Genomic DNA, 14656 nt, shown 5'->3' with positions numbered 1-14656 from the left:
TGATTTTTCCTTCCAGAGCTTCCAGGAGAGAAACACAATATGGTCATCCTTGCAGCTGTGTACTTGGTACATCTAGCATTACATTTTCTTCTTAGCTCTGAGCTTAATAGTTTATGGAAGTGATAGTCAAGTGCATCATATTGTGAGATCGACTTGCTGGGTGATATATCACTTGCAATGCTTTACTTGTTTTTTCTTTCTTTGCATTAAAATTTTAATTACATGAACATAAGTATCATATGTATGTTCTGTTCTGATTTTTAAGCTGTGAAACAACAAGATCATGTAAGCGTGACCTTATAATTTACAAAGGACATTATAAAAGAAAAATTGTGTTAACTAATTACAACTATTGAGGTTATCATCTCTATTTTTAAAAGAATATAATATTGTTTAAGCATAAAGCATAAGTGAATATAAATTTAGGGGTTTGGGAATGCATAAAGTCTTTTACCACTAAAGCCACCTGAGAGTTTTTTTCAGAAAACTATTCTATCATGGGCAGGGGAAAACAATATGTTGTTCTCTAGGTTTTATGCTCATTGGTCAATTTGAAAATCCTCTGATCTAGTAAGTTTATAACTGATGGAGAAAATGTTGATCTCTCATGGAAGAATACACCATCAATACTGACTGTTAGTACCTAGGACAGTAGTTGCAAGTGTCATTTTCTTGGAATTCATGAGTAAGTGGGAAATTAAATTACATATTATGTTCACAGTTCTTAGTAATTAAGGCATTCTTTACCTCTTAAATCTGGGGATAACAATGTTTGCTAGAACATATATGTGCCAAACTTGCCATCAGTCTTTCTCAATTGGGGTTCTGGAAGGGGATTAAGCTCAAAAATCCCAGGTGGCTTTTGTTTTGATGAAACTTTTATGCACCTAAAATATCATCCAGATGATTCAGAGTTTATGCATATCATTATTCTACATGCACTCTTCTAAGCATAATAATATAGGAACACTGGATATTGTATTCAGCAATTCATTGTAGCTTAGAGCACTGATCAGTGATGTCTTTTTCCTCTGTGTTAGCAGCTTGTATGAAAATGAAACCCACAACCTTGACATACTTATCAGGTACTAGGCAACACAACTAACCAGGCAGCAATAAGGTCAGGTTATTCAATAAGATGCTTTGACAGCAACCTTGGCTACCTAAATAAGCTTTCGTAAATCCCTAAGCCAGAGATCCATTTATGTGGTGACCAGTGAATATTCATAATCTCTTTAAGTAAGAACTGTCTTGAATGTGAGCTTTGTGTTAAGTCACTTCATTGTGATTTTGGAGGCCTAGCCCGGTTGACTTCTGAGTTTGATCCTGCACCTGTGAACATCCAGTCAGTTTCATGAGACATCTAGCTTCTGATAAGAGGTGATGAGAGGAGAGAGAGGGAGTTTCTAGGCAACAGGTGGAGGCTAAGACAGTACCAAAGCACTGTGTGTACTTAAGTGTATTGCACTTACCAGTCACTACTCTTCATAAACTTGTAGGATGCACTGTAATAAATAAAACTACAGAGAAAAGCCATAAACCTAGAAAATGCCTTCAGAAAGTTCATTTTCCTGGGATCCTATTTAATGTTCTTAAAGTCTGGAGGAATACCAGGAATATAATGCTGTTTCTTAACTACATGAGCTCATGTTTTTAGCGGATGAGTTTCCAAAAATATGTCCTTATTGGTGAATTCTCTATAAATTGGAGAACTGCTTTATTTCTCTGTGATTTTTTTTGAGGTCATCAGAGTTTGGATAAGCTATGTGAGAAGGAAGGCTGTACAACAGAGCATCTAATATAACCTGAGGGGAGTCACATTTCAACAACATGATGTCTTTTTATCCAGGAGAAGCATATTCAGGTTTTACTTTTTGATCCTTTTGCTATTCCAGACAAATGAACACTTGGAGTGGATTTTTTTCCACAAACATTTAGTCCTTCCTGTAGGCTGGGGATACTTTTTTTCCCTTGATCATATTTGTTGTAGCAGAGAACTGATAGCCTAGCTTAGATGTGCCAGGCATTGGCTGTACTTTCATCAAGACCAGAGAAACACTGATTATCCTGGGAAGGGAGAATGTGTGTCCCTGTCTTTTAGAAGCCATCTTCCACAATATTGTCACATGACCAAGAACAAGAATTAGAGTATATACAGGAGTGAAACAAATGAAGTCCATTAAAGGCTTATCAAGAAATAAATTTGCTGTTAAGGAGATTTAAACTAAATTTCTGGAATTTGGGAGTCTAGATTCTTGAGACATCCAAAAGAACTTAGGGAGAAATCATGACCCACAGAAGAGTTTGAGTTTAAGATTGTCTTGTTTTGCAAAGAAAACTTGGAATCCAATGTGACTCTTCTTGGGTACTATTAGATACTCTGTCATAGAGCCTTTCTTCTCACATAGCTTATCCAACCTTTGATGATTTCAAAAACAAAACCACGGAGAAATAAAACAGCTCTCCAGCTTATAGAAAATTCACCACCAAGAATATATTTTTGGAAACTCATCTGCTAAAAACATGAGCTCACATAGTAAAGAAACAGCACTATTTGGCACCCTGATATTTGAGTTCACGCAAAGAAAACTTGGGACTTATATTTGGGACCATGATAGCTTTTTTTTTTTAATCTATAATTAAGTAAAGTTTGATTTCAAGAACAAAGGAATGATATTATATTAAAAATTGATTAACACAGACCTTAATTACTTTAACAGTGGTTAAAAGTAATTACCATTATCTATTAAATGATAAAGAGAGCAGTATTGTTTTCAATTGCACAACAAAGCACCACACTCAAGTTAAAAGATGAAAATTATTCTGCCCCATACATAAAAAGACTTACCTGAAAATCTAAATGAAGAAGAATCTATACATAATGACCCAGTTTTGCCATTTAGCTTCTGACGTAAAATGGTTTCGATCTTATCTCGAAATTTTGCAGAAGTATTTGTATAATAAGATTTAAACTTAAGCACGATGTGTATTATCACCTTTCCTTTAGCTCGGCTGCAAAACAGAAAAAGACAAAGAAATTATACTTTATTATGGAGTCTCTATCATTTTTAGTGGAGTCATTCTATCCTTTGGTTGTCAGAGTTCCTGGCAGTTTTCCAGTTCCTTTAAAGGGAGTGAAAATGGCACTTTGTTGGCATGGTGAACAGTAAAGAGAGACTGATTTAGACTCATGGGAATTGACTTTGTATTCTAGATCTACCATTTGCCAGTTCATTGACTATAGCAAGGAGCACTGTACTCCATACTGTTCACCTCTATAACGTGTGCATGATCAGTCGTTCAGTTGTGTCCGACTCTTTGTGACCCCATGGACTGTAGCCTTTTCCAGTCAAGAATACTGGAGTGGGTAGCCGTTTCCTTCTCCATCTCTATAATGGGGATGATAATGCCATTTACTGGGTTATTGTAAACACCACATAAGATAATGTATATGGAGGTGTTTTGAAAAAATCTCAGAATGTTATGGGACAATTATTTACTAACATAAAGGTATCTATGTTTCATAAATGCACTATGGACCTTGTAGGAAGAGCCAATAGCAAATAATGAAATGAAATGTAACAGGTAAAGATGACAGAATCATTTATAGTTTTTTTTTCTTCTTTATTGGTGGAGGCACAATTGCAAGACTGGGTCAAGTTCTCTTACTGTGAATGTGTGCAAAGTTGACTTTTCTTTGGGCAAAGCCAATCACAAATACAGATGGCCTAAGGTCTCTTTCTCACCCCAGCCTTAAAAAAACCCTATGGTGCTTTGTTTCAGGGAAGATAAAACAGTTCTGGCTTCTCTTCTCTGTTGCAAAAGACTTGAACATTGTCTCCCTTGTCTGTTCAGTTTTGTCCAGTGTAATTTGTGCTTTGACAGCCCTGTGATGGGAACAATGTTGGCATGTTTATTGGAGGAATAACAGATCTGTGTGGATGTCAAGTGTTATATGAGGATGAGGGTATGAGATGAAGTCAGAGAGCAGCCAGATCATATCAGGTAAGATGATATATATTTTTGAGATATTAGCTACTCCTGTGTCAGACATTCTGTACCTGGTTCTCTTATCTTATCCGTTCTTTCTTATATTGAAATCATCATCTCGTTTAAATTTGCTCTTTGGCTTTGTGCCTTCCAATGAAAAACAAATCCATTTAACCCTTACCTGATACTCTCCATGAGCTAGAACTCTTGGTTCTGGTTTAATAATTTCCCAGCAGACCTTGAATATATTTTTTACATTTGAAACTGCTAGTGGTTTTGAAGCCCTAGATTTAACCTTTTGATTATATACTATACAAAGACATTCTGTTAAATATAAGATATGAAAGCAAAGGAAATTTTTATTTTTTGTGCATGTCAGGCTGTTTTACATACCTTACTTGGACAACCTGGGATGTGACATACTGTCTTCTCAGTCTGGATCCATGAAATGTTTCATTTATCTGTTAAAAGTAATATGAACAATGACTTATTTTTTAATTTTCATTGTGGAGAACTTCAAATATATGTGAAAGTATAGAAAGAAAAATGAACCTCACGTACCCATCAGTCAGCTTCACCAAATATCAATAAATGACCAAATCAGTTTAATTTTACTACTACTCACATCCTAGGAATTAAATAATTACTTAATATCATCAAATACATACTGTTCAAATTTCTCTGGATCTCATTTAAAAAGAGATGGAATGTGTGTTAAATATGTATTTTTTTAAAAATTACCTTTATACTGGCTCAACTAATTCACAAATATTCTTGAATCAATAAATTGTGTGACAAAGTGAGGCGAAAATATTTGCTTCCTTCCCAACAGTATGAAAGGAAAGAATATTTTTCTCTTATTTTGGAGAAGTAAATTCAAAGGTTCACCTGATAGAGTTTATCTTCCATGTTCAGACTTCTTGTGAACATCAATGCCACTAAACAGAAGTGTCCCCAGAAGGAGGAAATGTTTCTAATTTATTTTTGTACTATGGAAGCTCTTTCTTCATATCTGGACTGCAAACCATTTTCCCTGATCTTTCAGTTATGTGCTACTGGTAGGTTCAAAGCAGTATACATGGAAATCACTGAGAGAAAGTTTATGTAAGAGTCATTTTCTCAGCTGTTCTAGATTTAACCTAATGGATAATTTATTGCAACAGGATCTTCACAGAGTACAGGACAAAATTTGCACTGTCCATAGTTTTTATTTTGGCAAAGATAATGCTTCAAAAACAGTCACTTATTATTGGAATTGCAGAGATTTAATATATCTTTTTTCTCTGGCTCCAAAGCAGTTGGAAGTATTCATTTATTCAATAATATCTACTGAAATAAAAATACAAATTAACTAGATAGATCCATACTTTCTAGGAGATTCAACGAAGGAGAGAGATAATAAGCATCAGATCAGTTGCTCAGTCGTGTCTGACTCCTTGCAACCCCATGAATCGCAGCACACCAGGCCTCCCTGTCCATCACCAACTCCCTGAGTTCACTCAGACTCACGTCCATCGAGTCAGTGATGCCATCCAGCCATCTCATCCTCTGTCATCCCCTTCTCCTCGTGCCCCCAATCCCTCCCAGCATCAGAGTCTTTTCCAATGAGTCAACTCTTCGCATGAGGTGGCCAAAGTACTGGAGTTTCAGCTTTAGCATCAGTCCTTCCAAAGAAATCCCAGGGCTGATCTCCTTCAGAATGGACTGGTTGGATCTCCTTGCAGTCCAAGGGACTCTCAAGAGTCTTCTCCAACACCACAGTTCAAAAGCATCAATTCTTCGGCCCTCAGCCTTCTCCACAGTCCAACTCTCACATCCATACATGACCACAGGAAAAACTATAGCCTTGACTAGACAAACCTTTGTTGGCAAAGTAATGTCTCTGCTTTTGAATATGCTATCTAGGTTGATCATAACTTTCCTTCCAAGGAGTAAGCGTCTTTTAATTTCATGGCTTCAGTCACCATCTGTAGTGATTTTGGAGCCCCCAAAAATAAAGTCTGACAGTGTTTCCACTGTTTCCCCATCTATTTCCCATGAAGTGATGGGACTGGATGCCATGATCTTCGTTTTCTGAATGTTGAGCTTTAAGCCAACTTTTTCACTCTCCACTTTCACTTTCATCAAGAGGCTTTTTAGTTCCTCTTCACTTTCTGCCATAAGGGTGGTGTCATCTGCATATCTGAGGTTATTGATAATAAGCATACAAAGAAATAAATATATAAATATGATAACGAGATAGTGTTAGGTGATATTGAAAATGCAAAATAACATAATGTAGTGATTTAGGGGATACTGTTTGAATGATAAAATAAGATCCTTTTTAAGACATTTGATTGAGACTTGAAAGATGCAAAGTTGATAATCAAGGGGAGAAGGATATTCTAGATGGAGTGAACAGCAGGTGATATAATCCCAGATAAAAATGAGATTCGTATTTGAGAGAGAGCAGTAAAGTTGTGACTCAAGTACAGTGAGTAAGGGAGAGTGTGTAAGTTGAGGTTGCCCTGGTAAATAGCAATGCCATTACAGAGAGCCTATTTGGATAAATTTGGATTTGGTAATAAATTTGGATTTAGTAATAAATTTGGATGTTATTCCTAAATATAATGAATGGAGGAATCCTGACAACATGGTAACTAAAATATCCTGTATTTTTCTTCAATTCTCTATTCCAATCTGCCACTCCTGGGGGGCAGGTGGGATTGGGTTTTATAGAAGTCATACAAACAGGAAGGTGATGAGAAACTATTTTCCATGGGTCAGGGAAGAACCTAGAGAATAATCTGAGAGTCCTATGCAAGGACAGAATCATAACAGGCCCTGGGAAGATCTTGGCTGACAGAGGTTTGTGAATATCCAGGGATAAGTTTGACACTGGACCATGAGACTGTGTTCCCATGGACCAACAGAAGTCATGAAGGAACTGCAAAGGGGGCTGAAGCTTTTTTGCTTCTGATGCTGGGAGAGTACTGGGTAGAAAGTGGGAAGCTGGAAGACTTCCTCCTGGGTCCTTGGTAAGGCAGGAGGCCTGCTGCCCCAACTTCAGCCTACAGGATTTAAGAACATCTCATCTTCTATCTTGTAGGATTGTCTCCAATAACAAGGCAGTGACCTGAATACACCAACAAGGAAAAATGATAACACAAATAAGGAAACCCAACAGCCAAAGAAAGGAAATAACAGATTAGGTCTCATCAAAACAGAACTTCTGGAGGAAACAGCAACCTAAACAACAATGATAAAAAAAGCACTCATGCCAACATTCAGGTAGGTTAAAAAAAGATGATACAGTATTAAGAAGCATACTTTTCAAGTTAAAATATTTAGTGAGTCAATTTAAAAAGATGAGTGTCATTCTTGAGATACAAATTCGTGGCCTAAAAGGCCAGAAACAATATATACTCTAAATAGTAAAATTTAAAAAGAAGAAAACAAAGAAAAACAAAACAAAACACTTCGATCATGATTCCAAAAGTGGTTATGAATGATAGAATCTTGAAGACAGAAAAAATTATAGTAATGTAAGTAGTAGGACAAAGAGGTTCTGAATTAAAGAAAGATCAAAATCTGCATATTCAAAGAGATAGATTGTGTTTCAGGCAGATTTGATATATCAGAGGACTATTTTCAAATTTTAGATACTAAGAAACACTTCTACCAACTTCCATATTGAAGTTATATTGTTGGGCAAAATCTTGGCTTCTCTGCCCACTGAAGCTAAATAAAAAAATATGGAGACAGGGTTTGTAGGAAATAGAAAATTGGCTTTAATTCTCAGCTGGCCGAGAGGGGAATACAGTAAGCTCATGCCTCAACAACTGTGCCCCCTCCATGAGGAGTCTAGGGGCTTATATCAGTTGAGGCTCACAGTCAGGAGTCAGTGATGAGGAACAAAGGTGTTAGGATCTTGTCAAAAACAGTCATAGGCTGGTGTCAGTAACCCAGTAATTGAGTCTGGCAGTTCAGTGGCTCTGTGGCCTACTTTCTGATATGTACCTGCAATGGGTGTTGTAAGAGTAAACAGCAGATACAGGCTGTATTTAGCAGAGTCAAAGGAAAATAGGTGTGAAGTATAGCTCCTGCAAAGTTAGGAGGCAGAAAAGCAAACTTAGTTACAGACATGCAAAGTTAGGAGAAGTTAGAGTAAAAAAATAAATAAATAAATAAACTAGGAATGTTCAGGCCTGCTCACTGTTCTCTTTATTTTCTTTGATATCAGGAAAAGGAAAGAAAACAACTCATTCCTCTTTTCTTCCTTGTCATTGCGACAGTTAAAATATATTAATAGAAGAAATAGAATCAATTTCATCTGTAACATTTGAAGATGGAAGCTGGTGGAATAATAGCCTCATATCTGAGAGAAAAAACTGACAATTCAACAATCCTATTCCCAATCAGGACATAATCGCACTTTAGAGTAAAAGAAAGATAGCTATGGATACTTGAAAATTCAGTAGCATAGCATTCACATATCTCAGTAGAGAAAAATATATGACTAAGGTTTCTAGGAAAGCAAAATCTAAACAAGAATTGGAGTCTTTATAGAGGGGGAGATGAAGAGGAGAGGGAACAAATTGAGCAATGAAACCTGAGGGGTGTGTGTGAAATACAATGAATGTAAAATTGAAATGCTTGCAGCAGAGACAGTGTACTTTAAGAAACAGGCTAACAATACTTCAGCAGTTGCAGGGCTATCTTGGCAAACCTACTTATTAGGAATGGGAAAGGAGGGCAGAAGAGGAGAGGAAACAATACTTCAAAGCCCTATCAGTGGGGAATAGGAATGTGAAGACAGAAGAAACGTGAAAGTATGTAGAAGGCCTCCTATTCTTGGATTAGGGTTTAGGTAAGGAGAATAATATCTTGATAGGGATAATAATTTTTTTAATAATAGACAAATATTCATCTAACTGAGTTTCAGGAAAGATAACTTAAGTATTAACTAAGTACACTGAAATTTTCAAGAAGAAAAACACAGAATGAAAAACAATGAAAATCAGCAAGAATAAGGAAAAGAAACTAAAAAAATACATTATTTACTTAAAGCCAACTGAAGAAATGAAATCAGGTATACTACCGGCTACAATTAATGAGAATAGATAAAGCTTTGTTATTAAAGAATCTATCAAATTGCATTCAAAATTAAAACCTAGTTATCTATTATTTAAAAAGAATCATACTTGTAAATGAAGGGATAAAAGACTGTTGAAAAGAAGCTATGAGAAAGAGATGGTATACAATTAATGTGGAACTCAATATAGAATCCTAAAATAGATCCCAGGTTATATAGGGACTTAGGATACAACAAGGATGGCATTTTATTTTATTTATTTTTCAAATTAACATTAAAATTTTACTTTGAAAAATGTAGTTTAAATTAGGGAAGATCTAGGTTTATTTCATGTTTGCACCTATGTACTCACTGTTTAAGGACCACAGGTTTGAGTTCTAAACACAGAGATTCTTATATAGTTTATTTTGTATGATTTCCGTTATAAGAGAAAAAATGTGATGTATATTTATGATTTTATATACTGCCTTATAAAATATGTTCCCAGTACAAAGGAACTTCCATTTGACCATTTATTGAAATATGTGTAAATGAAATATGTGTAAATACTGATGGATCTTAAACAGACCTATTGTGGTGATCATTTCACAATATGTATATACATGGAATCATGTCAGGCACCTGGAACCAACAAAATGTTGAAAGTGTTAAATGTCAGTTACATCTAAAAAAAAGAAAGAACTGAAACCTTTAAAATATTTTGCATGTCCAATGACTGGAAAAATTTTCTACACACTGGATTCTGATTCCATAATACCAAGACTAATTTATCCTCCTCTGCCACATACCTCCAGTGTTGATGTTCATGATGCATTCATCATCATTTTAGGGCCCTGACCCTCTTCCTCATATAACAGTGTTAATTTTCCTGTGAGATGCATAAGTTCTAGAAGCTATCTGTGCAGTAAAGAGTTAACTCAGTAGGCGTAGGAACTTTGTACATTCATTCCAAAGGAAAAGAGAGATCCTTGAGCGGCTTCTGAGAGGTAACCTTTGACCTTGGATTATCCTGCCTGAGAAGTGTCTTGTAAACCTGAGGCTTTGGGAGAAGGCAATGGCAACCCACTCCAGTACTCTTGCCTGGAAACTCCCATGGACGGAGGAGCCTGGTAGGCTGCAGTCCATGGGGTCGCTAAGGTTCGGACATGACTGAGCGACTTCATTTTCACTTTTCACTTTAATGCATTGGAGAAGGAAATGGCAACCCACTCCAGCGTTCTTGCCTGGAGAATCCCAGGGATGGTGGAGGCTGGTGGGCTGCCGTCTATGGGGTCGCACAGAGTCGGACACGACTGGAGCGACTTAGCAGCAGCAACAGCAGACTTCAAGTTAACACAGTGATCTGTGAGGGATGCTTGCTTTTGTTTGTCTGGGGCTTTGGTCAGGGTATATCAGTTTCACCTCTGGAGGGGCTACAGATTAAACAGTTAAGGTCAGTCATGTGGCCACTCCATGCTTATGTGGTTGGTGACTGTCTCCCAGTAATTACACTGGATGCCCTAAGACTTGGATGAGATTCACTGCAGGTGTTGGCAATATTTCATACTTCAAGCATTTTGTGAACAGGCCTAGTAATTATATGTGCCTTATGAGTTGTTATGATGATTATGCTTAGAACAGTGACAGACACTGTTCAAAAAAACAAAAAAAAAGCTGTATAAGGGCTTGTTAAATAAAACTAAGGGTTGAGAACTGGAAAGCCAGAGTTTAAAACTTGAAAACACGTATCAAACATCAGATATGGGATGACAGAGTTAAGAGCAAATACCAAAGGGTCAAAAGGCAAAGATCTGGAGCAATAAAGAAATAAACACACAGAGATACATACAAAATGTGAAGTAGAAGGAAATTTGATTTGGTTCAGCACACAGATCCCAGTTGAAACAAAAGTGCTAGAAGACCATCTTGTTGGGTTCTGGAGAATCCTATAGAGAAGTAGGATTAGGTATGTGTGCCTGCTCAGTCCCTTCAGTCATGTCCAACTCTTTGTGACCCTATGAACTATAGCCTGCCAGTCTCCTCTGTCCATGGGATTCTCCAGGCAAGAATACTGCAGTGTGTTGCCATGCCCTCCTCCAGGGAATCTTTCGACCCAGGGATAGAACCTGTCTCCTTTATCTTCTGCATTGCAGTGGGTTCTTTACCACTGAGCCATTGGAGAAACCCAGGATTAGGTATAGAGCCTGGCAAATAAATCTCTCCTGCCTCTTTCTTACACTTTGTTCTGTAGAATTTTTTTTTTTTTAATGAAGCAGTGGAAACATTAGTTGTTTTAGTGAAGGAAGAATGTTGTACTTCTCCTTATGAAATGGTAGCATTTTAAATCACAGGGATAGGTTGAATTACTGAATAAGTACTGCAAACTCAACTGGCTCTCTATACTTGGAAAAAAAATACTTTTGGGCTCCTACCTTGTACTAATTCTGGAAGAGGAAATGGCAACCCACTCCAGTATTATGTCTGGAGAATACCATGGACAGAGGAGCCTGGTGGGCTACAGTCCATGGGGTCACAAAGAGTCGGACACGACTGAAGTGACTGAGAATCACCTTGTACTAAATTATTTCTGTGTGGATAAAGACTTAAAAGTAGGGGGAAAAACTCCCAAGGAAATTGGATACACTTATTTTCATGGGCTGTGAAGTTCATTTGAATCAAGACCAAAAATTCAAAAAATTAAAATAAAGTCAACCTAAGACCACATAAATAGTCAGATGGTAAAAAGTACATTTGGGAAGATATTTGCATGTGAATAGTAAAGAAAGTTTTAACATCTATAATTTACAGAGATATTTACACATTAACAAGGATAAGCAAACGACATGATAGAAAAACTGGGCAAAGAAAGTAACAGGAAATTCACACATGAGCAAGCCCAAATGGTCACTATGTAGAGAAAAAAATTCTCAACCTCATTACTAGCTAGAGAAAATGCAAATTAAGTTAACAATAGCATATACTTATCAAATTAGCACAAAGTTAAAACTGTGTACCTGTTGCTGGGGGGCAGGGGGTGGTAGGGGAAGAGTACTCAAATACACAACTAGTGGAAGTGTGAATTATTTCCACCCTTTGGAAAACAATCTGGCAATGTTTCTTAAAATTAGAAATTCTCATCTGATTAAGAAATCTCAATCTAGAAACCTATCAAATGTATATAAATATAAGGATGTATATACAAGGACATTTTTGCAATGTTGGTTATAGTAGTCAAACCTGGAAACAAAGTAAATACCTAAAAACACAGAAGAAATTGAATATATTGTGCTACATCCATACTGAGGAATATTATGCAGTCATAGAAAAGAATAGGTTAAACCTTTACATTGCCTTGGAGAGTATCTGTGAGATATTGCTGAGAAAAGCAAACAAATTTCAGAAGATTGTGTATAATATAAACCCTCTTCAGTAAAATACTGATAAACACTCCTATGGATTTTCTTTTCTATGTAGGCTAATTAATCAAGGAGGAGAATAAGAAAGGCTATATACCATTCTGTTGATATGAATTACTTGAAGGTAGAGTTTGGGGATGTATGTAGAGGGAGAGGAAGGAGTGGGAAAAAATCGGGAAAAAAGCAAAAGGAGGATTAAACTTTAAAAAAAAAATCCATTTATGTGTTTTACCCTATCCTTTCACTTACATAAGTTTTAATTTTAAGTTTATTTTTTATGTTTACATCTTTATATAAATATGAATGAAATTGGACATCTTTGGAGGGTTTTAAAGCTGGTAAGTGATGTGATTTGATTTTCATTTTTAAAGGATCCCTTTAGCTCCTGTGTGAACAATAGATTGTAGGGAGATTAGGTGAAAGCAAAGAAGCCAGTTAGGAGGCAAGTGTAGGGGTTTAGGCAAGAAAAATAATAGGGGCTGCGATTAAGGAGAAAAATAGATAAAGTTATATTTTGGTGATGGAGTCAATAGAATGTACTAATTTGTTGATTGAGAGAAGTGTTTTTTTGTTAAGTGTTTAGGTTGAGCAGGTGGGTTAATTTTGGTGTTATTTACTGAGAAGTGTAAGGCAGGAGGAGAAACAGGTCTTGGGGTAAAGATCTAGAGTTCCCTTTTTGGAGTCATCAATGTTGTTGGCTTTTAAAATTTGGATGAGGAAGTTAGAGGGAGTACAGATAGAGAAGAAAGGAGAAGATGAAAGGAAGAGGTAAGAAAGAGAAGGGAGGAGGTGAGGATTGTCTGGAAAATGCAGAGGGATCACCTATATTTAGAGATCTACAGATGATAGTGTGCATGCATGGAGAGTCCCTTCAGTTATGTCCAGTTCTTTGCCACCCTGGACTGTAGCCCACCAGACTCCTCTGTCCATGAGATTCTCCAGGCAAGAATACTGTAATGGGTTGCCAAGCCCTCCTCCAGGGGATCTTCCCAACCCAGGGATTGAACCCACATCTCTTAGATCTCCTACATTGGCAGATACCCACTTTTACTCTTTACAACTAGCGCCACCTGGGAAGCCCTACAGATGATAAGGAACCACCCAAGGCAGCTGGGAAAGGCAGAAGGAAGAAGGAAAAATGAAGACGGAAGTGTCTTAGACACCAAAAAAGAGAAAAGGAAGAAGGAAGAAGATAATAATGGGGTTAAGCTCAAGTAAGAAGTGATCATCAGATTTGGCAACAGTGAGGTCTTTGGTGACCTCTATAAGAATAATTGAATGGGGTAGAGAGAAAGAAATTCTAACTGGACAGGGTTAAATTGAGAACAGGTGACAAGGAGGTGGAACCAGCACAGAAATCTAATTTTTTCAACAAAATATTACTGAGAAGGGGAGCAGGAAACTGTTGCTGGAGGAGAACAGAGTCAAGAGCAACCTTTTTAGATGAGAGTGTGTGAGCTAGCTACTGATATCACTGAAGAACAGACCATGAAATACTATACTGCACTCTGGAAGAGCAGTATCTTGTTTCCTGTAGAAAAGAAAGTGAAAGTCGCTCAGTTGTGTCTGACTCTTTGCTACCCCATGGACTATACAGTCCATGGAATTCTCCAGGCCAGAATACTGGAGTGGGTAGCCTTTCCTTTCTCCAGGGGATCTTCCCAACCCAAGGATGGAACCTAGGTCTCCTGCATTGCCGGCGGATTCTTTACCAAATGAGGCACAAAAGAAAATCCTATGAAAAGAGGGAATAATGCAACTACTTATACGCTCAGAATAATGCACCTGTTGTTAGCTCTCCTAGGCTGCAGAAATATTTCTGCTGATCTACCTGAGCTATTTCATCACTTTTCTTCTCTCGCTCCTCCCTAACCCCCTTCCCCCTGACTTTTTATTCTCCTATTTCCCCAAATATTATTTGAATATGAGGGAAAACTTGGGGCAATTGTACAGGGTGCATACTTGTAGCTGCAAAGTAAAGACAGTGACAGAATTCGTACCACAGATTGTGATTTCTGTAGATATTCAGAGATGGGAGACAACATTTTGAGTTGGAGTGGTTAGATAATAGCATCCTAGAATTGATAGCAATAAATCTACAGATTCATGGAATTTAAATCTATAAACCACCTTAATCTTAATTAGTCCTGTTCTTCAAATAAGTAAACAGAATCTTGCCCAAGCTAACTACTTATAT

The 14656-nt window shown here is 37.1% G+C and overlaps 1 protein-coding gene across 1 annotated transcript in view; it reads right to left on the bottom strand.

Annotated features, from left to right (window-relative positions):
* Positions 1-14656, bottom strand: part of LOC147370581 (transmembrane protease serine 11C-like) — a 62143-nt gene that overhangs the window by 28523 nt on the left and 18964 nt on the right. Inside the window, exons 3-4 of the mRNA XM_086407329.1 lie at positions 4384-4451; positions 2849-3012 (exon numbers count right to left, since the gene is read on the bottom strand). Coding sequence (XP_086263455.1) covers positions 2849-3012; positions 4384-4451 — 232 coding nt within the window. The remainder of the gene's footprint in view (positions 1-2848; positions 3013-4383; positions 4452-14656) is intronic.

The sequence above is a fragment of the Bos grunniens genome, chromosome 6, assembly GCF_055505025.1.
Source record: "Bos grunniens cultivar Pamir isolate PY7600 chromosome 6, Bosgru_T2T1.0, whole genome shotgun sequence".
In the NCBI taxonomy this organism is placed as follows: domain Eukaryota; kingdom Metazoa; phylum Chordata; class Mammalia; order Artiodactyla; family Bovidae; genus Bos; species Bos grunniens.
This window is presented reverse-complemented; position numbering and strand designations above follow the sequence as displayed.